At 45.9% G+C, this 25838-nt stretch overlaps 1 protein-coding gene across 1 annotated transcript; it reads right to left on the bottom strand.

The window, feature by feature from the left end:
* Positions 1–1361: 1361 nt before the first annotated feature.
* Positions 1362–16325, bottom strand: LOC311125242 (opsin-5-like; the record flags this gene model as incomplete). Its single annotated transcript, XM_084199295.1, has 4 exons — positions 1362–1901; positions 7953–8176; positions 8582–8686; positions 16226–16325. Coding segments are annotated over 4 exons (969 nt in total), but the record flags the coding sequence as incomplete, so codon positions are not given.
* Between the last annotated feature and the right edge of the window lie 9513 nt (positions 16326–25838).

Genomic DNA, 25838 nt, shown 5'->3' with positions numbered 1-25838 from the left:
CTCTGAAACTCTGTTTCAATAAATGCACTCTTGAGAATCAGGAGAAAAAATAACTTTTTATTGACACAAACAAGCACACATCAACTTAAATAAATAACCCCAACAAATACAAAAAATAGCAATGTACAAAACCCTAGTCCCTATATAATAACACCCTATTCCCTATATAATGACACCCTATTCCCTATATAATGACACCCTATTCCCTATATAATGACACCCTATTCCCTATATAATGACACCCTATTCCCTATATAATGACACCCTATTCCCTATATAATGACCCTATTCCCTATATAATGACACCCTATTCCCTATATAATGACACCCTATTCCCTATATAATGACACCCTATTCCCTATATAATGACACCCTATTCCCTATATAATGACACCCTATTCCCTATATAATGACACCCTATTCCCTATATAATGACACCCTATTCCCTATATAATGACACCCTATTCCCTATATAATGACACCCTATTCCCTATATAATGACACCCTATTCCCTATATAGTGAACCCTAGTCCCTATATAATGACACCCTATTCCCTATATAGTGAACCCTAGTCCCTATATAATGACACCCTATTCCCTATATAATGACACCCTATTCCCTATATAATGACACCCTATTCCCTATATAATGACACCCTATTCCCTATATAATGAAACCCTATTCCCTATATAATGACACCCTATTCCCTATATAATGACACCCTATTCCCTATATAGTGAACCCTAGTCCCTATATAATGACACCCTATTCCCTATATAATGACACCCTATTCCCTATATAATGACACCCTATTCCCTATATAATGACACCCTATTCCCTATATAATGACACCCTATTCCCTATATAATGACACCCTATTCCCTATATAATGAAACCCTATTCCCTATATAATGACACCCTATTCCCTATATAATGACACCCTATTCCCTATATAGTGAACCCTATTCCCTATATAGTGAACCCTAGTCCCTATATAATGACACCCTATATAATGACACCCTATTCCCTATATAATGACACCCTATTCCCTATATAATGAAACCCTATTCCCTATATAGTGAACCCTAGTCCCTATATACTCCCATAGGGCCCTGGTCAAAAGTAGTGCACTATGTAGAGAATGGGGTTCTATTTTAGATCAAACACTGTTTTTGCTTCCAGGTAGAACATTTTTGGTTTCAGGTAGAAAAAGGGTTCTAAATGGAACCCAAAAAGGATTCTACCTGGAATAGGTTCTGCTATGGGGACAGCCCGAAGAACCCTTTTAGGTTCTAGATAGCACCTTTTTTTTTTTCTCTAAGCGTGTAGCGTGCCATTTTGGATGCACATTTAGAGATCTTTAGAGTCTGTCGCTCTCGTACTCTGGCGTCTCAGAGTGCATGCTGGGTAAGGGGGCAAGGGGTACATTGGGAATGTAGTAGAGGGACTCCTGACTGGCAGTAGGTGGGGTGTGGGATGGACTATTCACCCCGGAGTCTGAATCCTGAGCCATGGGACCCTCTGGCTGCAGCATCTCTTCCTTGCTGTACTTCCCCTCTCTCGACTGCAGAGGAAGTGAGGTCACAGGAAGCGCAAAAAGGGTCGTGGCCTCGGGATGGTCTTTCGGCTTCAGCTCGTTAAGCTCCTGGAAGTTCTTGAGACGGACCACTTCCTTGTGGGCGGAGCCACCGTAACACGGCAACAGCGCGAAGACGTCCTTACGGAACTTAGAACTCATTCCGAAGTAGATGAAGGGGTTGTACAAGGAGGCGGATTTAGCGAAGAGACGGGTGAAGATCAAAGTCATGTTGGGGACGTGGTAACCACAGGCAGACCACATGGAGACCACCGCATAGGGAGACCACGCCATGATGAAGGCTGTGCAGATCACTATGGAGACCTGGAGGAGAAGGGACAGAGAAAATATGTTTAAAAAAGCTACAGGACTGTTTCTCTCAGCACAGACTGGAATACGTTTCCGGATTCATCCGATGGCATTGAGGAGTTTACCACAGCAGTCACCAGCTTCATTAATAAGAGCTAAAGGCTAGCGCTGCCGCTTTCAGTGAGCGGGACACTAATCTGGACGCTGCTGATAAGAAATCCCGCTATGCCCTCCAAAGAGACATCAAACAGGCAAAGTGTCGATACAGGACTAAGATCGAATCCTACAACACCGGCTCTGACGATCGTTGGATGTGGCAGGGCTTGAAAACTATCACGGATTACAAAGGGAATCGCAACCGCTAGTTGCCCCAGTGACACGAGCCTACCAGAAGAGTGAAATGCCTTCTATGCTCGCCTCTAGGTAAGTGACACTGAACCATGCATGAGAGCACCAGCCGTTCCGGACGACTTGTGTGATTTCGCTTTTCATAGCCAATGTGAGTAAGACCTTTAAACGGGTTAACATTCACAAGTCTGCGATGCCAGACAGATTACCAGGACTTGTAGCATGCGCTGACTAGCTGGAAAGTGTCTTCACTGACCTTTTCAACATATTCCTGACCCAGTCTGTAATACCTACATGTTTCAAGCAGACCACCATAGTCCCTGTGCCCAAGAACGCCAAGGCAACCTGTCTAAATGACTATCGCCCCATAGCACTCACATCTGTAGCCATGAAATGCTTTGAAAGGCTGGTCATGGCTCAAATCAACACCATCATCCCAGACACCCTGGACCCATTCCAATTCGCATGCCGCCCCAACAGATCCACAGATGACTCAATCTCTATCTGCTTTGATCCCCTTTTGCACTAACTATTTTGACTCATCACATACACTGCTGCTACTGTCTATTATCTATCCTGTTGTCTAGTCACTTTACCCCTACCTTCAGTATACTGCTGCTACTGTCTATTATCTATCCTGTTGCCTAGTCACTTTACCCCTACCTACAGTATACTGCTGCTACTGTCTATTATCTATCCTGTTGTCTAGTCACTTTACCCCTACCTTCAGTATACTGCTGCTACTGTCTATTATCTATCCTGTTGCCTAGTCACTTTACCCCTACCTACAGTATATGTACATATCTACCTCCATTACCTCGTCCCCCTGCACATCGACTCGGTACTGGTACCCCATGTACTGTATATAGCCAAGTTATCGTTACTCATCGTGTATTTATTCCTTGTGTTATTATTTTTCTGTTTTTCTCTCTGCATTGTTGGGAAGGGACCGTCAGTTAGCATTTCACTGTTAGTCTACACCTGTTGTTTGCATGTGACAAATATTTTTCATTTGATTTGAACCTTTTGCGGTCTAGGCTGGGTTATTTTTAAATCACTTTCTGTTTCGGTTCTGTTGATGTAAATAGGTCCTCTAACTAAATGTTATTGATTGAATGTATTAATTGGTTGGTTGGTTGATTGGTTGGTTGGTTGGTTGGTTGGCTGGTTGGTTGGTTGGTTGGTTGATTGGTTGGTTGGTTGGTTGGTTGGCTGGCTGGTTGATTGGTTGGTTGGTTGGTTGGTTGGCTGGTTGGTTGGTTGATTGGTTGGGTTAGGGTTATCCCATTATCCCAGAAACCCTCGACCCACTCCAATTTGCATACCGCCCCAACAGATCCACAGATGATGCAATCTCTATTGCACTCCACACTGCCCTTTCCCAAATGGACAAAAGGAACACCTATGTGAGAATGCTATTCATTGACTACAGCTTCAACACCATAGTGCCCTCAAAGCTCATCACTAAGCTAAGGACCCTGGGACTAAACACCTCCCTCTGCAACTGGATCCTGGACTTCCTGACGGGCCACCCCCAGGTGGTAAGGGTAGGTAACAACACATCTGCCACGCTGATCCTCAACACGGGGGCCCCTCAGTGGTGCATGCTCAGTCCCCTCCTGTACTCCCTGTTCACTCATGACTGCATGGCCAGGCACAATTCCAACACCATCATTAATTTGGCTGACAACACAACAGTGGAAGGGCCTGATCACCGACAACGATGAGACAGCCTATAGGGAGGAGGTCAGAGACCTGGCCGTGTGGTGCCAGGATAACAACCTCTCCCTCAACGTGATCAAGACAAAGGAGATGATTGTGGACTACTGGAAAAAGAAGAGGACCGAGCACACCCACATTCTCATTGACGGGGCTGTAGTGGAGCAGGTTGAGAGCTTCAAGTTCCTTGGTGTCCACATCACCAACAAACTATCATGGTCCAAACACACCAAGACAGTCGTGAAGAGGGCACGACAAAGCCTATTCCCCCTCATGGATTGAAAAGATTTGGCATGGGTCCTCAGATCCTCAAAAGTTTCTACAGCTGCACCATCGAGAGCATCCTGACTGGTTGCATCACTGCCTGGTCCCTGCACGCACCACCCACGTGGAGTTCCAGGTCTCAGGCAGCCTCTGGAACTGCCGTTCTGCTGCCAACAAGGCAGAGTTCATCTCAGCCTATGCTACCCTCCAGTCCCTCGACTTCTTGGCGCTGACGGAAACATGGATTACCACTGAAAACACTGCTAATCCTACTGCTCTCTCCTCGTCTGACCATGTGTTCTCGCATACCCCGAGAGCATCTGGTCAGCAGGGTGGTGGCACAGGAATCCTCATCTCTCCCAAGTGGACATTCTAAATTTTTCCCCTGACCCATCTGTCTATCTCCTCATTTGAATTCCATGCTGTCACAGTCACTAGCCCATTTAAGCTTAATATCCTTGTCATCTATCGCCCTCCAGGTTCCCTTGGAGAGTTCATCAATGAGCTTGACGCCTTGATCAGTTCCTTTCCTGAGGATGGCTCACCCCTCACAGTTCTGGGGGATTTCAACCTCTACATCTACATTTGACTCATTTCTCTCTACCTCCTTCTTTCCACTCCTCTCCTCTTTTGACCTCACCCTCTCACCGTCCCCCCCTACTCACAAGGCAGGCAATACGCTTGACCTCATCTTTACTAGATGCTGTTCTTCTACTAATCTCACTGCAACTCCCCTCCATGTCTCCGACCACTACTTTGTATCCTTTTCTCTCTCGCTCTCCTCCAACACTACTCACTCTGCCCCTACACAGATGGTAATGCGCCGTCGCAACCTTCGCTCTCTCTCTCCCGCTACTCTCTCCTCTTCCATCCTATCATCTCTTCCCTCTGCTCAATCCTTCTCCCTCCAATCTCCTGATTCTGCCTCCTCAACCCTCCTCTCCTCCCTTTCTGCATCCTTTGACTCTCTATGTCCCCTATCCTCCCGGCCGGCTCGGTCCTCCCCTACAGCTCCGTGGCTTGATGACTCATTGCGAGCTCACAGAACAGAGCTCCGGGCAGCTGAGCAGAAATGGAAGAAAACTAGACTCCCTGCGGACCTGGCATCTTTTCACTCCCTCCTCTCTACATTTTCTTCATCTGTTTCTGCTACTAAGGCCACTTTCTACCACTCTAAATTCCAAGCATCTGCCTCTAACCATAGGAAGCTCTTTGCCACATTCTCCTCCCTGCTGAATCCTCCCCCCCCCCCTCTCTGTGGATGACTTCGTCAACCATTTTGAAAAGAAGGTTGACGACATCCGATCCTCGTTTGTTAAGTCAAATGACACTGCTGGTCCTGCTCACACTGCCCTACCCTATGCTTTGACTTCTTTCTCCCCTCTCTCTCCAGATGAAATCTTGCGACTTGTGACGGCAGGCCGCCCAACAACCTGCCCGCTTGACCCTATCCTCTCCTCTCTTCTCCAGACCATCTCCGGTGACCTTCTCCCTTACCTCACCTCGCTGATCAACTCATCCTTGACCGCTGGCTATGTCCCTTCCGTCTTCAAGAGAGCGAGAGTTGCACCCCTTCTCAAAAAACCAACACTCGATCCCTCTGATGTCAACAACTACAGACCAGTATCCCTTCTTTCTTTTCTCTCCAAAACTATTGAGCGTGCCGTCTTTAGCCAACTCTCTTGCTATCTCTCTCAGAATGACCTTCTTGATCCAAACCAGTCAGGTTTCAAGACTGGTCATTCAACTGAGACTGCTCTTCTCTGTGTCACGGAGGCTCTCCGCACTGCTAAAGCTAACTCTCTCTCCTCTGCTCTTGTCCTTCTAGACCTGTCTGCTGCCTTTGATACTGTGAACCATCAGATCCTCCTCTCCACCCTCTCCGAGCTGGGCATCTCCGGCGCGGCTCACTCTTGGATTGCGTCCTACCTGACCAGTCGCTCCTACCAAGTGGCGTAGCGAGAAGCTGTCTCCGCACCACGTGCTCTCACCACTGGTGTCCCCCAGGGCTCAGTTCTAGGCCCTCTCCTATTCTCCCTATACACCAAGTCACTTGGCTCTGTCATATCCTCACATGGCCTCTCCTATCATTGCTACGCTGACGACACACAACTAATCTTCTCCTTTCCCCCTTCTGATAACCAGGTGGCGAATCGCATCTCTGCATGTCTGGCAGACATATCAGTATGGATGACGGATCACCACCTCAAGCTGAACCTTGGCAAGACGGAGCTGCTCTTCCTCCCGGGGAAGGACTGCCTGTTCCATGATCTCGCCATCACGGTTGACAACTCTGTTGTGTCCTCCTCCCAGAGTGCGAAGAGCCTTGGCGTGACCCTGGACAACACCCTGTCGTTCTCCGCTAACATCAAGGCGGTGACCAGATCCTGTAGGTTCATGCTCTACAACATTCGGAGAGTACGACCCTGCCTTACACAGGAAGCGGCACAGGTCCTAATCCAGGCACTTGTCATCTCCCGTCTGGATTACTGCAACTCGCTGTTGGCTGGGCTCCCTGCCTGTGCCATTAAACCCCTACAACTCATCCAAAATGCCGCAGCCCATCTGGTGTTCAACCTTCCCAAGTTCTCTCACGTCACCCCGCTCCTCCGCACACTCCACTGGCTTCCAGTTGAAGCTCGCATCTGCTACAAGACCATGGTGCTTGCCTACGGAGCTGTGAGGGGAACGGCACCTCTGTACCTTCAGGCTCTGATCAGTCCCTACACCCAAACGAGGGCATTGCGTTCATCCACCTCTGGCCTGCTGGCTCCCCTACCTCTGCGGAAGCATAGTTCCCGCTCAGCCCAGTCAAAACTGTTCGCTGCTCTGGCACCCCAATGGTGGAACAAGCTCCCTCACGACGCCAGGACAGCGGAGTCACTCACCACCTTCCGGAGATATTTGAAAACCCACCTCTTTAAGGAATACCTGGGATAGGATAAAGTAATCCTTCTATCCCCCCCTTACCCCAACCCAAACCCCAACCCCCCCCCCCCCAAAAAAAAGAAACTTTGTAAAGTGGTGATCCCACTGGCTATAAGGTGAATGCGCCTATTTGTAAGTCGCTCTGGATAAGAGCGTCTGCTAAATGACGTAAATGTAAATGTAAATGGTATGGCAACTGCTCGGCCTCCGACTGCAAGGCACTACAGAGGGTAGTGCGTACGGCCCAGTACATCACTGGGGCCAAGCTTCCTGCCATCCAGGACCTCTATACCAGGTGGTGTCAGAGGAAGGCCCTAAAAATTGTCAAAGACTCCAGCCACCCTAGTCATAGACTGTTCTCTCTGCTACCGCACGGCAAGGGGTATCGGAGCACCAAGTCTAGGTCCAAAAGGCTCCTCAACAGCTTCTACCCCCAAGCCATAAGACTCCTGAACAGCTACTCTTCTGCTTATTATTTATGCATAGTCACTTTAACTCTACCCACATGTACATATTACCTCAATTACCTCGACTAACCGGTGCCCCCGCACATTGACTCTGTACCGGTACCCCCTGTATATAGCCTCGCTATTGTTATTTTATTTTACTGCTGCTCTTTAATTACTTGTTATTTTTCTATTGTTCTTAAAACTGCATTGTTGATTAAAGCTTGTCAGTAAGCATTTCACTGTAAGGTCTTCACCTGTTGTATTCGGCGCGTGTGACAAATACGATTTGATTTGATTTGATTTGGTTGGTTAATTGATTGATTGGTTGGTCGGCTGGTTGGTTGGTTAATTGACTCACCCTAGTGACGTCTCGTTCCACTTTCCTCTGTCTGGATGAGAGGTACCCGTCAGCTGACATGGCGTTGCTGCTCTTCACGGTACTGATGATGGAGACGTAGGAGAAGACCATGACCGTGACTGGGATGAAGAAGCAGAAGATGAGGATGGAGATGATGTAGGACTTGTAGATGGTGGAGTAGTTAGCCCTGGACCAGTCCACCTCACAGTTCCCGTACCCACCGTCTGGAGCTAGAGATAGGGGAATGGATGGATGGATTAATGGATGGATGGATGGATGAATTAATGGATGGATGGATGAATGGAAGGATATATGAATGGATGGCTTAGAGCAGTGCTTCGATGGATGAACGGATATATGAATGGATGGATTGGATTAATGGATGGATGGATGGATGAATTAATGGATGGATGGATGAATGGAAGGATATATGAATGGATGGCTTAGAGCAGTGCTTTGATGGATGAACGGATATATGAATGGATGGATGGATGAATGGATGGATGGATGGATGAATGAATGGATGGATAAATGGATGGATTAATGGATAGATGGATGAATGAATGGATGGATAAATGGATGGATTAATGGATGGATGGATGAATGAATGGATGGACGGAGACACTAACCTGTGTAGCTGCCCCAGCCCAGCAGTGGAGCCACAGACCAGAAGAAAGCCCCGACCCAGATGAACATCAGAGAGATGCAAATGGTGCTCAAACTGATGCAGTAGGCTGGAAACAGGACAGAGAGGGACACACACACACACGGACAGACAGACAGACACAGGACAGACACAGGACAGACAGACAGACACAGGACAGACAGACAGACACAGGACAGACGGACAGACACACACAGACAGACAGACACAGGACAGACAGACAGACACAGGACAGACAGACAGACAGACAGACAGACATACACAGGACAGAGATGCAATGAGTGTGTTTGTGTTCCAGTCAAACCACACCCTTCATATAACATGGTTTGAGGCATAGTTTCCCTATAATCCCGCAGTCACCCTCAACATTCCCCTATAATCCTGCAGTCACCCTCAACATTTCCCTATAATCCTGCAGTCACCCTCAACATTTCCCTATAATCCCGCAGTCACCCTCAATATTTCCATATAATCCTGCAGTCACCCTCAACATTTCCCTATAATCCTGCAGTCACCCTCAACATTCCCCTATAATCCCGCAGTCACCCTCAACATTCCCTTATAATCCTGCAGTCACCCTCAACATTTCCCTATAATCCCGCAGTCACCCTCAATATTTCCATATAATCCTGCAGTCACCCTCAACATTTCCTTATAATCCTGCAGTCACCCTCAACATTTCCATATAATCCTGCAGTCAACCTCAACATATTGTCAATTAAATATTTAATTTTAAGATTTTGTTGCTGTTGGCTCAAAATATCATAATGGGCTATTTTCTGCTCAGAAAGACATGCTAAGAACATTTTTTAAGAGGAGATGTTTCAGACATGCTAAAGATATGTTAAGAACCTTATGCCACGGCCATACACACTTGGAAAAGAGGGTTCCTCAAGGGTTCTATGGGAAGGGTGATGGTTCTATGTGGAACCATAATGACTAAAATAACCCTTTGAGCTCTTTAATGGTTCTTTGCAGTTCTGAAAAGGGTTCTTTGCTCTTTCAGTGATAATTAAAATGTAGAGGCGGAAGCTCATTCTAATATTTTGGGCGTGGTTTGCGCAGAGATCTTTTTGTGCAACCGTGAGAGAGAGAGTGTCGTTCCAGTTGATCTTATCAGTTGTGTTATGCCATTATATATGATATATGACTATGGCCAGTGACGGTGTCTTCTGAAAGACTCACATAGGGCCTTGTGTGAAATGGGAATTGTTGACCAAATCAGAGGATCTCAATTATCTCTGTAGGGACACCCAGCCATTCCATAGCTAGCACTAGTAATGGGGAAACAGCTTCCTGAAGCATTGAGGTTTTCCAGCCAATTGTGTTGAAAATAGGTTCATTACTTGAGGCTTTGATCAACACAGTGAACACTAGTGGCACCTGCTGGACAAAATAATTTTGAGCAGCCAATTTATTATAGAAGACGTCCCACACCCCCGTAGCGCGTGTATAGTTTTATGTCTTCTATCAAACCAATACCAAACCAATCAGGTGGTTGTTCGACGAAACGAAGCTTCGGACGTCATTGATCACGTGCTTCTGATAAAGTGATACAGGCATCGGCACACTGCTTCGAAATAAACTGCTTATCGATTTCAACGCATGCCTCGGAGCTCCGGCATCAAACATAACATCACACCTGATTCAACTCGTCAATTAACACAATATAAATGCTTATGGAATTTCTACAAAATAATATGGCTAACCTGAATAACAAAGCCTGTATGGTTCTTCAAAAAGTTATTTGTAGAACCTTTGTGATTGAGAACGGTTATTTATAGAACCGTTCTCCATAAAGGTTCTATAAAGAACCATTAAAAAGGGTTGTAACCATAGCGGAACCCTTTTTGCTGCTATATAGAACATTTTTTAATAGTTCTTTATAGAACCTTAGGAAAGTTCTTTATAGCATCATAAATGTTTCCATTTAGAACCTTATGAGCATGGTTCTTTATAGAACCTTCAAAAAAGGTTCTATATAGCACCAAAAAGGATCTGCTATGGTTACAAGCCAAATAACCCTTATCTGGTGCTATATAGAACTATTTGTTTTTTGTGTGTAGTCACTGATCCCAGATCAGTGTGTCACCCTCTCTAAAAGGGCTCTGATCTCCAAATGTCACTCCTCCGCAAACACGCAACAGGAAAAGTTGGAGGGAGGCTGGCTCTTTTAAAAGTCCAGAATTCTTTCCACCCCAGTTATGAATGTCAGACTGTGACATTTTTATGAACAATGAGTCTCTTTTTTTTTTTTTTCAGGCGCACACACGGGCAGCACTTGTAAATCACTCCCACTGAAAATAACCTTTCTTGACAAAGTACATATAGGTTTTGTATTCAGTGAGAAGATAAATGATTGATTGTTGTGACGGTGTGCTTCCAATGACCAATATGATGAATCAGTCACTTACGGACTGACTACAGGACATGCTGTATGAGGTGATATGCTTTAGTGCCTCCTTAGTAAATTATGTAACTCAAAAGTCTGATAGAAAGTATAATTGTACCTTGACAGAATGTGTAAATCCGTTCTCTGACCCAATTCACTGTGATTTGACTTGTGAAAGACGTTTATCAATCAAATATTGACAGATACAGATCCAGTCAACTGATTAACGAAAAAAAAGAACGTATTAAAATGGCATTGATGAATAGCCTACTCTACGCAAGATGTCTACCATGTCGCAAGTTGTCTGAATAACCTCAAACATACAGTAAACCTCCCCTTCAGAGCAACCAACCCACCATAGAAGTTAACAGAGGCAGTTATTCTATTATTACCAAGTAGTTAAGACATTCCTCACCTCAACCTCACCTCAAATGAAGTTAATTGTCAGGTCTGGTGCAGAGAATGTGAATGTAAATAGTAGTCATTAATCAAACAGTAATTTCCTCCCATAAATCCAGCCAGTAATGAACCGCTGAGAACAACATATCTCTTTTCTTCTCTTGTCAGAGCTACTGGGTCCCAAATGACACCATATTCCCTATATAGTGCACTACTTTTGACCAGAGCCCTATGGGACATTTCATTTCTCTCTCTCTCTCTCTCTCTCTCATCTCTCTCTCTCTCTCTCTCTCTCTCTCTCTCTTCTCTCATCATCTCGCTTCTCTATCTCTCTCTCTCTCTCTCTCTCTCTCTCATCTCTCTCTCTCTCTCTCTTCTCTTCTCTCTCTCCTCTCATCTCTCTCTCTCTCTCTCTCTCTCTCTCTCTCTCTCTTCTCTCTCTCTCTCTCTCTTCTCTTCTCTCTCTCTCTCTCTCTCTCTCTCTCTTCTCTCTCTCCTCTCACCTCTCTCCTCTCTCTCTCTCTCTCTCTCTCTTCTCTCTCTCTCTCTCATCTCTCTCTCTTCTCTCTCTCTCCTCTCTCTCTCTCTCTCTCTCTCTCTCTCTCTCTCTCTCTCTCATCCTGACTCTCTCTCTCTCTCTGTCTCTCTCTCTGTCTCTCTCTGTCTCTCTCTCTGTCTCTCTCTGTCTCTCTCTCTGTCTCTCTCTGTCTCTCTCTCTCTCTCTGTGTGTGTCTCTCTGTCTCTGTCTCTGTCTCTGTCTCTGTCTCTGTCTCTGTCTCTGTCTCTGTCTCTGTCTCTGTCTCCTCTCTCTCTGTCTCTCTCTCTCTCTCTGTCTCTCTCTCTCTCTCTGTCTCTCTCTCTCTCTCTCTCTCTCTCTCTCTCTCTCTCTCTCTCTCTCTCTCTCTCTCTCTCTCTCTCTCTCTCTCTGTGTCTCTCTGTCGCCAACTATTTTCTTCTCTCTCACCCCCCCCTCCCCGTCTTCCAGGTGTATGTGGTGGCCATGAAGATAAAGAAGGAAGCAGAGTCTCGTCCGGTGAAGGAGGTGAAGGCAGGAGGAGGAGAGGAGGAAGAGGAGGAGGAGGAGGTGGGAGCGGACATTCTTCCTCCTGATAGCCTGATTATGCTGGTGCAGCCTGAACTGCCGTCTCTGTCTCGGCTGTGGTTGGCTGTCCTCAGAGACTATGCTCTACTGACACTGCCTGCAGAGTTCTCCAGCCAACTGCCACCTGACGGTACACTACACCCTACTCAACACTGTGGCCTCCTGACGGTACACTACACCCTACTCAACACTGTGGCCACCTGACGGTACACTACACCCTACTCAACACTGTGGCCTCCTGACGGTACACTACACCCTACTCAACACTGTGGCCTCCTGACGGTACACTACACCCTACTCAACACTGTGGCCACCTGACGGTACACTACACCCTACTCAACACTGTGGCCACCTGACGGTACACTACACCCTACTCAACACTGTGGCCTCCTGACGGTACACTACACCCTACTCAACACTGTGGCCACCTGACGGTACACTACACCCTACTCAACACTGTGGCCTCCTGACGGTACACTACACCCTACTCAACACTGTGGCCACCTGCCTCCTGACGGTACACTACACCCTACTCAACACTGTGGCCACCTGCCTCCTGACGGTACACTACACCCTACTCAACACTGTGGCCTCCTGACGGTACACTACACCCTACTCAACACTGTGGCCAACTGCCTCCTGACGGTACACTACACCCTACTCAACACTGTGGCCACCTGACGGTACACTACACCCTACTCAACACTGTGGCCACCTGACGGTACACTACACCCTACTCAACACTGTGGCCTCCTGACGGTACACTACACCCTACTCAACACTGTGGCCACCTGCCTCCTGACGGTACACTACACCCTACTCAACACTGTGGCCACCTGCCTCCTGACGGTACACTACACCCTACTCAACACTGTGGCCTCCTGACGGTACACTACACCCTACTCAACACTGTGGCCAACTGCCTCCTGACGGTACACTACACCCTACTCAACACTGTGGCCACCTGACGGTACACTACACCCTACTCAACACTGTGGCCACCTGACGGTACACTACACCCTACTCAACACTGTGGCCACCTGACGGTACACTACACCCTACTCAACACTGTGGCCTCCTGACGGTACACTACACCCTACTCAACACTGTGGCCACCTGACGGTACACTACACCCTACTCAACACTGTGGCCTCCTGACGGTACACTACACCCTACTCAACACTGTGGCCAACTGCCACCTGACGGTACACTACACCCTACTCAACACTGTGGCCTCCTGACGGTACACTACACCCTACTCAACACTGTGGCCACCTGACGGTACACTATACCCTACTCAACACTGTGGCCTCCTGACGGTACACTACACCCTACTCAACACTGTGGCCTCCTGACGGTATATGTATATATTCTTAAATCCCATTCTTTACTAGATTTGTGTGTATTTGGTATATGTTGTGAAATTGTTAGATATTACTTGTTAGATATTACTGCACTGTCGGAGCTAGAAGCACAAGCATTTCGCTACACCCGCTATAACATCTGCTAAACACGTGTATGTGACAAATACAATTTTATTTTATTTTATTTTATTTATTTACAATGGTGTTTATTCTTCACTGGTTGCCATTTTCTTGTGGCAACAGGTCACAAATCTTGCTGCTGTGATGGCACACTGTGGTATTTCACCCAATAGATATGGGAGTTTATAAAAATTGGATTTGTTTTCCAATTCTTTGTGGGTCTGTGTAATCTGAGGGAAACGTGTGTCTCTAATATGGTCATACATTTGGCAGGAGGTTAGGAAGTGCAGCTCCGTTTCCACCTCATTTTGTGGGCAGTGTGCACATAGCCTGTCTTCTCTTGAGAGCCAGGTCTGCCTTCGGCGGCCTTTCTCAATAGCAAGGCTATGCTCACTGAGTCTGTACATAGTCAAAGCTTTCCTTAATTTTGGGTCAGTCACAGTGGTCAGGTATTCTGCCACTGTGTACTCTCTGTTTAGGGCCAAATAGAATTCTAGTTTGCTCTGTTTTTTGGTAAATTAATTCCAATGTGTCAGAATGTTGTTTTCTAATGATTTGGTTGGGTCTAATTGTGTTGTTGTTGTCCTGGGGCTCTGTGGGGTCTGTTTGTGTTTGTGAACAGAGTCCCGGGACCAGCTTGCTTAGGGGACTTTTCTCCAAGTTCATCTCTCTGTAGGTGATGGCTTTGTTATGGAAGGTTTGGGAATCACTTCCTTTTAGGTGGTTCTATAATTTGGATTTGGATAATTAGCGGGTATCGGCCTAATTCTGCTCTGCATTCATTATTTGGTGTTTTTCGTTGTACACTGAGGATATTTTTTGCAGAATTCTGCATGCAGAGTCTCAATTTGGTGTTTGTCCGATTTTGTGAATTCTTGGTTGGTGAGCGGACCCCAGACCTCACAACCATAAAGGGCAATGGGGTTCTATAACTGATTCAAGTGTTTTTGGCCAGATCCTAATTGGGTTGTCAAATTTTATGTTCCTTTTGACGGCATAGAAGGCCCTTCTTGCCTTGTCTCTCAGATCATTCACAGCTTTGTGGAAGTTACCTGTGGCGCTGATGTTTAGGCCGAGGTATGTATCGTGTTTTGTGTGCTCTAGGGCAACGGTGTCTAGATGGAATTTTAATTTGTGGTCCTGGCAACTGGACCTTTTTTGAAACACCATTATTTTTGTCTTACTGAGATTTACTGTCAGGGCCCAGGTCTGACAGAATCTGTGCAGAAGATCTAGGTGCTGCTGTAGGCCCTCCTTGGTTGGTGACAGAAGCACCAGATCATCAGCAAACAGTAGACATTTGACTTCAGATTCTAGGGTGAGGCCGGGTGCTGCAGACTGTTCTAGTGCCCTTGCCAATTTGTTGATATACATATTGAAGCGGGTGGGGCTTAAACTGCATCCCTGTCTCACCCCATGGCCCTGTGGAAATAAATGTGTGTGTTTTTTGCCAAATTTAACTGCCAATTTGACATTTGCTCTCTTTTTCACTAAGGAAATGTACAAGTCTGCTATTAATGATAAGAGGATTTTCCCAAGGTTGCTGTTGATGCATATCCCACGCTAGTTATTGCGGTCAAATTTGTCTCCACTCTGTCTCTCTCTCTGTCTGTCTCTCTCTCTCTCTATATCATAACCTATAGATTAGGGCTACAAAACTCTGGTAACTTTCCCAAAATTCCCAGGTTTTTCAGAAGTCCCGCTTAGAAGATTCCCTGGAATCAGGAGGGAATCATGAAATGGAATCCTCAAAGCAGAATTTCTGGAGAACCTGGGAATTCTGTGGAAGTTACGAGCATTTTGTCACCCTACTTTAGATGATAGCTTAGCTGTTATAGTTTATATGTTATTCTGACCTTTGTGTTATAATTGATATGTTATCCTGACATTTGTGTTATTTACATTTATGTCATTTAGCAGACACTCTTATCCAGAGCGACTTACATTCTCTTTTTTATACCCCTGTGGGAATCGAACCCACTACCAACTGAGCTACATCAATGCCGGCCCCTCCCCTACCCTGGACGACGCTGGGCTAATTGTGCGCCGCCCCATGGGTCTCCCGGTCGCGGCCGGCTACGACAGAGCCTGGATTCGAACCAGGATCTCTAGTGGCACAGCTTAGACCACTGCGCCACTCGGGAGGTTATAATTTATATGTTATTCTGACCTGTGTGTTATAGTTGATATGTTATTCTTACCTTTGTGTTATAGTTTATATGTTATTCTGACCTTTGCTAGGGTGGCATCCCTTGATGTATCTGGTGACACTGATGACAGTCAGGGTGTTGATGCTGGCCAGGCCAAACAACAAGGTGAAGAAGCCATTAACCTATAGGAGAGGAGATAGGGGGGGGGGGGGGGGTCAGTAAGCTATTGGTTCACATCTGATAATGACTGGCTGTTTCTGCCTGTCACTCAGTGATGACTGACAGGTTACTGGAAGCATCCTTTCCTTAGGGGAGGGACCATTTCTATATCAGATAATGTAACACTTTGCTCTAGTCTGTATCAGAGAATGACTCACAATAGCTTCAGGGCCTGTCTCAAGGTTTCCCCTAAAGACAGTCATTATCTGATCAGCTCAGCAGATGGCCTCTGCCCTGGGCAGCTGACTCATAGAAATAGCATTGCTAGAGATCGAGACTAGCTGGCCATTTAACAGTTGGATTAGCATCATATTCTATCCATAGGAAGGAGTTACAGTGGTCCTCTGTAGCTCAATTGGTAGATAGTGGTTGAATGTTCTGCAAGCATGACTGTAAGTCGCTTCGGATAAAAGCGTCTGCTAAAATGGTATATATTCTATTATTATATTAGTGATATTCTACTTTAGTATTAGTGGGATGGTTGGCTGTCAACACTAATGCCGTGCTCTCTCTGATCACAGTGTTTCTCACACAGGCAGAAGGCCCCTGATGCTGGGCCCCTGAGGCTGGGCCCCTGCTGTGACGTTAGCCCAGTGACAGGATCCCTAGATCCGACAGGATCCCTAGATCCGACAGGATCCACTGCTCCACCTTCCTGCTCTGACCATAGTGATTAGAAGCCAAGACAGTTGGGTGACCAGACGTCCTCCATTTTGTCCCCGGCTAGAGCTGTCCCTGGAATTGTCCATGATTAGCCCTCAGAAAAGAAAAAAAAGCAACTCTGGAAGTTAAATTGAGGCTGATTATTTCTTTATTTTTTATAATCAAACGCTGTGTCCAATCAGATTTGCATGTAAAAATGTTGTCTAAATCGATTGCTATCGTGGCTTCGCATTGGGCCTCATGAGAACGTTTGATCAGCGATACATTTTATCCAACACATTTAACAGCAGAAAGTGTTGCATGAAACAGAACAGGCTACCAACGTTGGGTTATTCTATAATTACTAGATAGGTTAAGATTACGAAAACAGTGGAGGGGTTTTACATTCCTGTGTTATAATGAATACAATTATTTGAAGGGACAATAGCGAAAAATTGATAGTTAAATATAATTCCTTACAATAACCCCCCCCCCCAAAAAATATATACGCAGCTACCAGAGTCACCTGCTGTGGTCATAGAGATAAAACCATAGAATTAGAATGACCTTAGAGAGGTTCCCATGCTGTACCATCCTGTTGTTACTATAGAGATAGAACCTTAGAGAGGTTCCCATGCTGTACCATCCTGTTGTTACTATAGAGATAGAACCTTAGAGAGGTTCCCATGCTGTACCATCCTGTTGTTACTATAGAGATAGAACCTTAGAGAGGTTCCCATGCTGTACCATCCTGTTGTTACTATAGAGATAGAACCTTAGAGAGGTTCCCATGCTGTACCATCCTGTTGTTACTATAGAGATAGAACCTTAGAGAGGTTCCCATGCTGTACCATCCTGTTGTTACTATAGAGATAGAACCTTAGAGAGGTTCCCATGCTGTACCATCCTGTTGTTACTATAGAGATAGAACCTTAGAGAGGTTCCCATGCTGTACCATCCTGTTGTTACTATAGAGATAGAACCTTAGAGAGGTTCCCATGCTGTACCATCCTGTTGTTACTATAGAGATAGAACCTTATAGAGGTTCCCATGCTGTACCATCCTGTTGTTACTATAGAGATAGAACCTTAAGAGAGGTTCCCATGCTGTACCATCCTGTTGTTACTATAGAGATAGAACCTTAGAGAGTTTCCCATGCTGTACCATCCTGTTGTTACTATAGAGATAGAACCTTAGAGAGGTTCCCATGCTGTACCATCCTGTTGTTACTATAGAGATAGAACCTTAGAGAGGTTCCCATGCTGTACCATCCTGTTGTTACTATAGAGATAGAACCTTAAGAGAGGTTCCCATGCTGTACCATCCTGTTGTTACTATAGAGATAGAACCTTAGAGAGGTTCCCATGCTGTTTGCTGTCACTGATTTACTCCTGATCTGCTGTACGAGCTTCTATAACATCCTGTCAATCAGGTCGTTTCCCTTTAACCCTTCCTGCCTGGAAACTCTTCCCTTAACCCTATGGGTTCAGACACAACAATAGCGAGAGTACTGAGCACCTCTGAACAGAGTACCTGCAGTGATTGGCACACCCAGTGCACACAGATATTAAATGTAGACATACGCGAACATGTTGGCAGTCAGACGTCTACAACGGATGGTCTCCTAAAACACAGCCCACTGAATGATGGTCGGAGGAACGCTAGATCCACATTCGGTGCGATGTGTGCAAGCCTAAACCCGGGCCGGCCTCCCGTAAAGATGCACTATGCAGAAATCGCTCCGTCATTTCCCGTTTGCAAAAATTCTAACAGTTTGCCTAATTTCAGTTTATGTGACAAAACAAGAAAGTATAGTGTAGAGAATCATTGTACCATCTAAACTACTTTTCTATAACCAGAGAATCATTGTACCATCTAAACCGCTGTGAAATATATTTTTCCATAAGCAAAAATATTGTATTTTCAGCTGTATGTAGCTGGTGTAAAAAACCCAAAGTAAAAGTCCCAAAAACTAAACTTAAGAATGGGAAGCATAGAAATAGCGCACATAGAATATATCTACTGCTCCTTAGACTTGCTTTCAATGAGAATGACAGATATGTAACTCACATTTCTATGTGAATTTGGTCGGGTCTCCCAAAAAGTTACATATTGCAGCTTTAACCCTGTCTGCCTCTTTTAACCCTAAAATCGATTCCAGCCTTTCCTGCTTTTTCCTTCCAGGCTTTCCTTGAAAGTGTGGTAACGCCAGAACACCTTAACTCTAACCCAGCCTTTGGCTGGTGAAACCGACTGACTGCTGTGTTTACAGAGAAACAGAATGTGATCTGTAAGTCAGGATGGTCGAACGAGGCAAACCAAGCCTGCCTGGAACCAATATCTCTGTAGGCTTATGGTTGATCAAAGAGTAATTTGTGACTATTATCTACTATTGGAATTCTGCTTTAGGACCATTTGTGCAATAAGTATCTTCTGTACCAAAGTATCCCCCTGTACCTCGACCTGGGTTAGACATCTAGGCCTACAGTATCGCACTGTACAGTGAAAGCTGCATCCTCTCTGCTTATGTCCTCCAGGGTCAATCCCATTTCAATTCAGTCATTTCAGGAAGTAAAACTGTTCCAATATAAATTGAATCTCAGAAATGGAATTGATCGCAACTTTGATGTCCTCCTCTGACAGCTCCAAAGGGTCCTGCCACGTCCCCGTCCTGACGGAGCCACTCAGAGACGGGTGGAATGTCCCACGTGTACCTGTTCTGTTCATGTCCCGTCACGCTCTCCGATGCAGTAATCTGCTAATACTTCTGTTCATGTCCCTTCACGCTCTCTGATGCAGTAATCTTCTAATACTTCTCACATGCCTGTCTCGCTCGCTCCCTCCCTCCCTCCCTCCCTCCCTCCCTCCCTCCCTCCCCTCCCTCCCTCCCTCCCTCCCTCCCTCCCTCCCCCAACTTCTCTCTAATTGTAACACACAGCTACAGGCCTGTTAAATCTCCATATCTCTGCTTCTGAGCTTAGACTCTCTCATAACGGTAGGGAGACTGAGTCTGTATCCCAAGTGGCATCCTATTACCCTGTAAAAACTGCACTACTTTTCACCAGAGCTCTATGGACTCTACAAGGGGCCCCCGGTGAAACATAGTGCTCCATGCAGCCAGTCGGGTGTCATTTCAGACACAGCTCTGTTACACCAATGTTGTTCTAGGTTCCCCGTCCACAGAGGCGGTTATTGTTACATCAATGTTGTTCTAGGTTCCCCCCCCGTCCACTGAGGGTCCTCTCATAGAGTAGCTAGCAGGATATCGGGCCTTCACCACTGGCTAGCCTTCACCAAGACAAAATAAGCAGTCGGACATTCCTAGCTGAAGTATGAACCTAAGTATGACAACTATTTCAGTCGCAAGTTAAAACCCTTACGGAGAGGGTGCCAAACATACATGTAGGTAAAAAAAAAAAAAGTTCAAGCAGATATGGCTCCGGCTATATCGATCCAGTAGGAAGTGAGATAGTTCATATTGTATCAAAATGTCGAGGTATTAAGTTTGCTTTGCATTCGTTATTTCAGGCGGAGACACATTTGAAAATAGCCTGGTCCCATATCTATTTGTGCTGTCTTGACAACTCTAACAGGCGATGTCACCAACAGATCTGTGGCCCCGTGTAGCTCAGTTGGTAGAGCATGGCACTCGCAACGCCAGGGTTGTGGGTTCGTTTCCCACAGGGGGCCAGTATGAAAATGTATGCACTCACTAACTGTAAATTGCTCTGGATAAGAGCGTCTGCTAAATGACTAAAATGTAAATGTAATCTCGGACCAGGCTAATGTGAACCTACTCTGGCAGGCGTTGTCACCAACAGATCTGGGACCAGGCTAATGTGAACCCACTCTAACAGGCGTTGTCACCAACAGATCTGGGACCAGCTTAATGTGAACCCACTCAGGTCAATGTGAACCTACTCTGGCAGTGGAAGTGTATTGTCTGTCATCATGGTTTAGGAAATGAGTAATTGTTGGTTGTCTACCTGTAGTTCAGGGAAGGTAAAGCCCAGGTGTTTACCTGATCTCTCAGTGGGATAGTGTGTCTACTTAATATCAACAACAGCAAACAACCTCTTACCTCTAACCTCTGCTCAGGTAAACACAGAAGCCTGAGTGGGCACTTAACGGTTGAGCAACGATGGGCTCAATTACATATTTCTCTGCCTCAGAAAAAAAGTGTATTTTTAAGGCTGGCTTTCATTCTTATGGATGCACAGCAGTTATTTTCCAACACAAGATCTGAGATAAAGGAATCCTGTCGTTTCAATTCTGTTCAGTCTACAGACATGACTCCAACGTTGTCTGTACTTGTCTAAACTTCTTATATTGCCTAATGGTTTTTCAGATAGAATCAGGGCGGCAGGTAGCTTAGTGGTTAAGAGCGTTGTGCCAGTAACCGAAATGTCGCTGGTTCTAATCCCAGAGCCGACTAGGTGAAAAATCTGTCGATGTGCCCTTGAGCAAGGCACTTAACCCTAATTGCTCCTGTAAATCGCTCTGGATAAGAGCGTCTGCTAAATGACAAAAAAAATAAAAAATAAAAATAATCCCCAAATTCCTAGACTGGTCCCAGATCTGTTTGTGCTGTTTCAACAACCATGGTAGTTGGCAAGACAAACAGATCTGCTACCAGATTCCCATGAGTAGGTGGTTGTTGACAGATGGTGCAGGGCCCTAGCCCCACGGTCCACAGCCGTAATCTGATTACAGATTAACCTCCTACCCACATGGATACTAGTCCTAGTCTTAATCCACCTCCTCACTCTGTTTCCACTTACAAGTCCTTCACTGCATTCATCTAGATGGGGCTAATACATTAGGAAATGGACCCCCTTCACTCTGGATTGGGCCAATACATTAGGAAATGGACCCCCTTCACTCTGGATTGGGCCAATACATTAGGAAATGGACCCCCTTCACTCTGGATTGGGCCAATACATTAGGAAATGGACCCCCTTCACTCTGGATTGGGCCAATACATTAGGATATGGACCCCCTTCACTCTGGATTGGGCCAATACATTAGGAAATGGACCCCCTTCACTCTGGATTGGGCCAATACATTAGGAAATGGACCCCCTTCACTCTGGATGGGGCCAAGACATTAGGAAATGGACCCCCTTCACTCTGGATGGGGCCAATACATTAGGATATGGACCCCCTTCACTCTGGATTGGGCCAATACATTAGGAAATGGACCCCCTTCACTCTGGATTGGGCCAATACATTAGGATATGGACCCCCTTCACTCTGGATTGGGCCAATACATTAGGAAAGGGACCCCCTTCACTCTGGATTGGGCCAATACATTAGGAAATGGACCCCCTTCACTCTGGCTCTTTCCAGGTGAGGCCCTAGTCTAGCTCAGCCTTGGACTCTTCTGGACTCTTCTGGACTCTTCTGGAAAGAGGCATCTAAATTAGCACAGGAAATTGGCTTTAGACTCCAAACCTCCCTCAATCATGGGTCTAAAACCATTATGAGTATCTCGACCAATATAGAATACATCATTGATTGTTGAAAGATACGTGGTGCATTAGACAATCCGAAGAGCATACGATCGAGTTTGAAAGACATGGCATTTTTACTCATCTCAACAATTATTACTTTAGCTTCAATGGATTTTATAGGTACATGTTTTACAACTTATGGTACTTTTGTATGTCCAAACATGAATATTCAGTTACATTGAAATAAATGACTTTTTCAAGGGGTGTATAGTGCAATGTTCCTCAAAATGATTTTCTTAATTTTCAAATTATCCAGGTTCTTCCACCATTCAGACTACATTTTGAGATAATACACTACATATACAAAAGTATGTGGACACCCCTTCAAATTAGTGGATTCGGCTATTTCAGCCACACTCGTTGCTGACAGGTGTATAAAATCGAGCACACAGCCATTCAATCTCCATAGACAAACATTGGCAGTAGAATGGCCTTACTGAAGAGCTTAGTGACTTTCAACTTGGCACCGTCATAGGATGCCACCTTTCCAACAAGTCAGTTCATCAAATTTATGCCCTGCTAGAGCTGCCCCGGTCAACTGTAAGTGCTGTTATTGTGAAGTGGAAACGTCTAGGAGCAACAACGGCTCAGCCGCAAAGTGGTAGGCCACACAAGCTCAAAGAACGGGACCTGCGTGCTGAAGCGCGAAGCGTGTAAAAATAATCTGTACTCACTACAGAGTTCCAAACGCAATGCCAAGTGTCGGCTGGAGTGGTGTGTGAGCTCGCCGCCATTGGACTCTGGAGCAGTGGAAACACGTTCTCTGGAGTGATGAATCACGCTTCACCATCTGGCAGTCCAATGGACGAATCTGGGTTTGGCGGATGCCAGGAGAACGCTACCTGCCCGAATGCATAGAGCCAACTGTAAGGTTTGGTGGAGGAGGAATAATGGTCTGGGGCTGTTTTTCATGGTTCGGGCTAGGCCCCTTAGTTCCAGTGAAGGGAAATCTTAACACTACAGCATACAATGACATTCTAGATGATTCTGTGCTTCCAACTGTGTGGCAACAGTTTGGGGACGGCCCTTTCCTGTTTCAGCATGACAATGCACAAAGCGACGTCCATACAGAAATGGTTTGTCGGGATCGGTGTGGAAGAACTTGACTGGCCTGCACAGAGCCCTGACCTCAACCCCATCGATCACCTTTGGGATGAATTGGAACGCCGACTGTGAGCCAGGCCTAATCGCCCAACATCAGTGCCAGACCTCACTAATGCTCTTGTGGCTTAATGGAAGCAAGTCCCCCCGCAGCAATGTTCCAACATCTAGTGGAAAGCCTTCCCAGAAGAGTGGAGGCTGTTATAGCAGCAAAGGGGGGACCAACTCCGTATTAATGCCTATTTGCATTGACTGCTGCTACTCGCTGTTTATTATCTATGAATAGTCACTTTACCCCTACCTACTGTACCTCAATTACCTCAACTAACCTGTACCCCCGCACATTGACTCGGTATCGGTACCCCCTGTATATAGCCTCGTTATTACCTCGACTAACCTGTACCCCCGCACATTGACTCGGTACCGGTACCCCCTGTATATAGCCTCGTTATTGTTATTTTGTTGTGTTACTATTTCCTTTTTTTATTTAGCAAATATTTGTCTTCCCTTTTTAACTCTGCATTGTTGGGAAGGGCTCATAAGTAAGCCTTGTGACAAATAACATTTGATTTGATTTATTCACAAGGCCACGGGGCCAGACAGATTACCAGGACGTGTACTCCGAGCATGCGCTGACCAATTGGCAAGTGTCTTCACTGACGTTTTCAACATGTCCCTGACTGAGTCTGTAATACCAACATGTTTCAAGCAGACCACCATAGTCCCCGTGCCCAAGGACTCTAAGGTAACCTGCCTAAATGACTACTGACCCGTAGCACTGACGTCTGTAGCCATGAAGTGCTTTGAAAGGCTGGTATTGGCTCACATCAACACCATCAACCCAGACACCCTGGACCCACTCCAACACCGCCCCAACAGATCCACACCACACTGCCCTCACCCACCTGGACAAGAGGAACACCTACTAATTGAGGTAATATGTACAGTAGGTAGGGGTACAATTGACTAGTCAATCAGGATAGATAATAAACAGAGTAGCAGCAGCTCAGGTTTAAACGTAAACTTGTTTAAAGGTCTTCCTCAAATCGGCTACGGAGAGCGAGATCACATACAGTGGGGAGAACAAGTATTTGATACACTGCCGATTTTGCAGGTTTTCCTACTTACAAAGCATGTAGAGGTCTGTAATTTTTTATCATAGGTACACTTCAACTGTGAGAGATGGAATCTAAAACAAAAATCCAGAAAATCACATTGTATGATTTTTAAGTAATTAATTTGCATTTTATTGCATGACATAAGTATTTGATCACCTACCAACCAGTAAGAATTCCAGCTCTCACAGACCTGTTAGTTTTTCTTTAAGAAGCCCTCCTGTTCTCTACTCATTACCTGTATTAACTGCGCCTGTTTGAACTCGTTACCTGTATAAAGGACACCTGTCCACACACTCAATCAAACAGACTCCAACCTCTCCATAATGGCCAAGACCAGAGAGCTGTGTAAGGACATCAGGGATAAAATTGTAGACCTGCACAAGGCTGGGATGGGCTACAGGATAATAGGCAAGCAGCTTTTTGAGAAGGCAACAACTGTTAGCGCAATTATTAGAAAATGGAAGAAGTTCAAGATGACGGTCAATCACCCTCGGTCTGGGGCTCCATGCAAGATCTCACCTCGTGGGGGATCAATGATCATGAGGAAGGTGAGGGATCAGCCCAGAACTACACGGCAGGACCTGGTCAATGACCTGAAGAGAGCTGGGACCACAGTCTCAAAGAAAACCATTAGTAACACACTACGCCGTCATGGATTAAAATCCTGCAGCGCACGCAAGGTCCCCCTGCTCAAGCCAGCGCATGTCCAGGACCGTCTGAAGTTTGCCAATGACCATCTGGATGATCCAGAGGAGGAATGGGAGAAGGTCATGTGGTCTGATGAGACAAAAATATAGCTTTTTGGTCTAAACTCCACTCACCGTGTTTGGAGGAAGAAGAAGGATGAGTACAACCCCAAGAACACCATCCCAACCGTGAAGCATGGAGGTGGAAACATCATTATTTGGGGATGCTTTTCTGCAAAGGGGACAGCATGACTGCATCGTATTGAGGGGAGGATGGATGGGGCCATGTATCGCGAGATCTTGGCCAACAACCTCCTTCCCTCAGTAAGAGCATTGAAGATGGGTCGTGGCTGGGTCTTCCAGCATGACAACGACCCGAAACACACAGCCAGGGCAACTAAGGAGTGGCTCCGTAAG

The sequence above is a fragment of the Coregonus lavaretus genome (assembly GCF_964263955.1).
Source record: "Coregonus lavaretus genome assembly, contig: HAP1_SCAFFOLD_2909, whole genome shotgun sequence".
Lineage (NCBI taxonomy): Eukaryota > Metazoa > Chordata > Actinopteri > Salmoniformes > Salmonidae > Coregonus > Coregonus lavaretus.
This window is presented reverse-complemented; position numbering and strand designations above follow the sequence as displayed.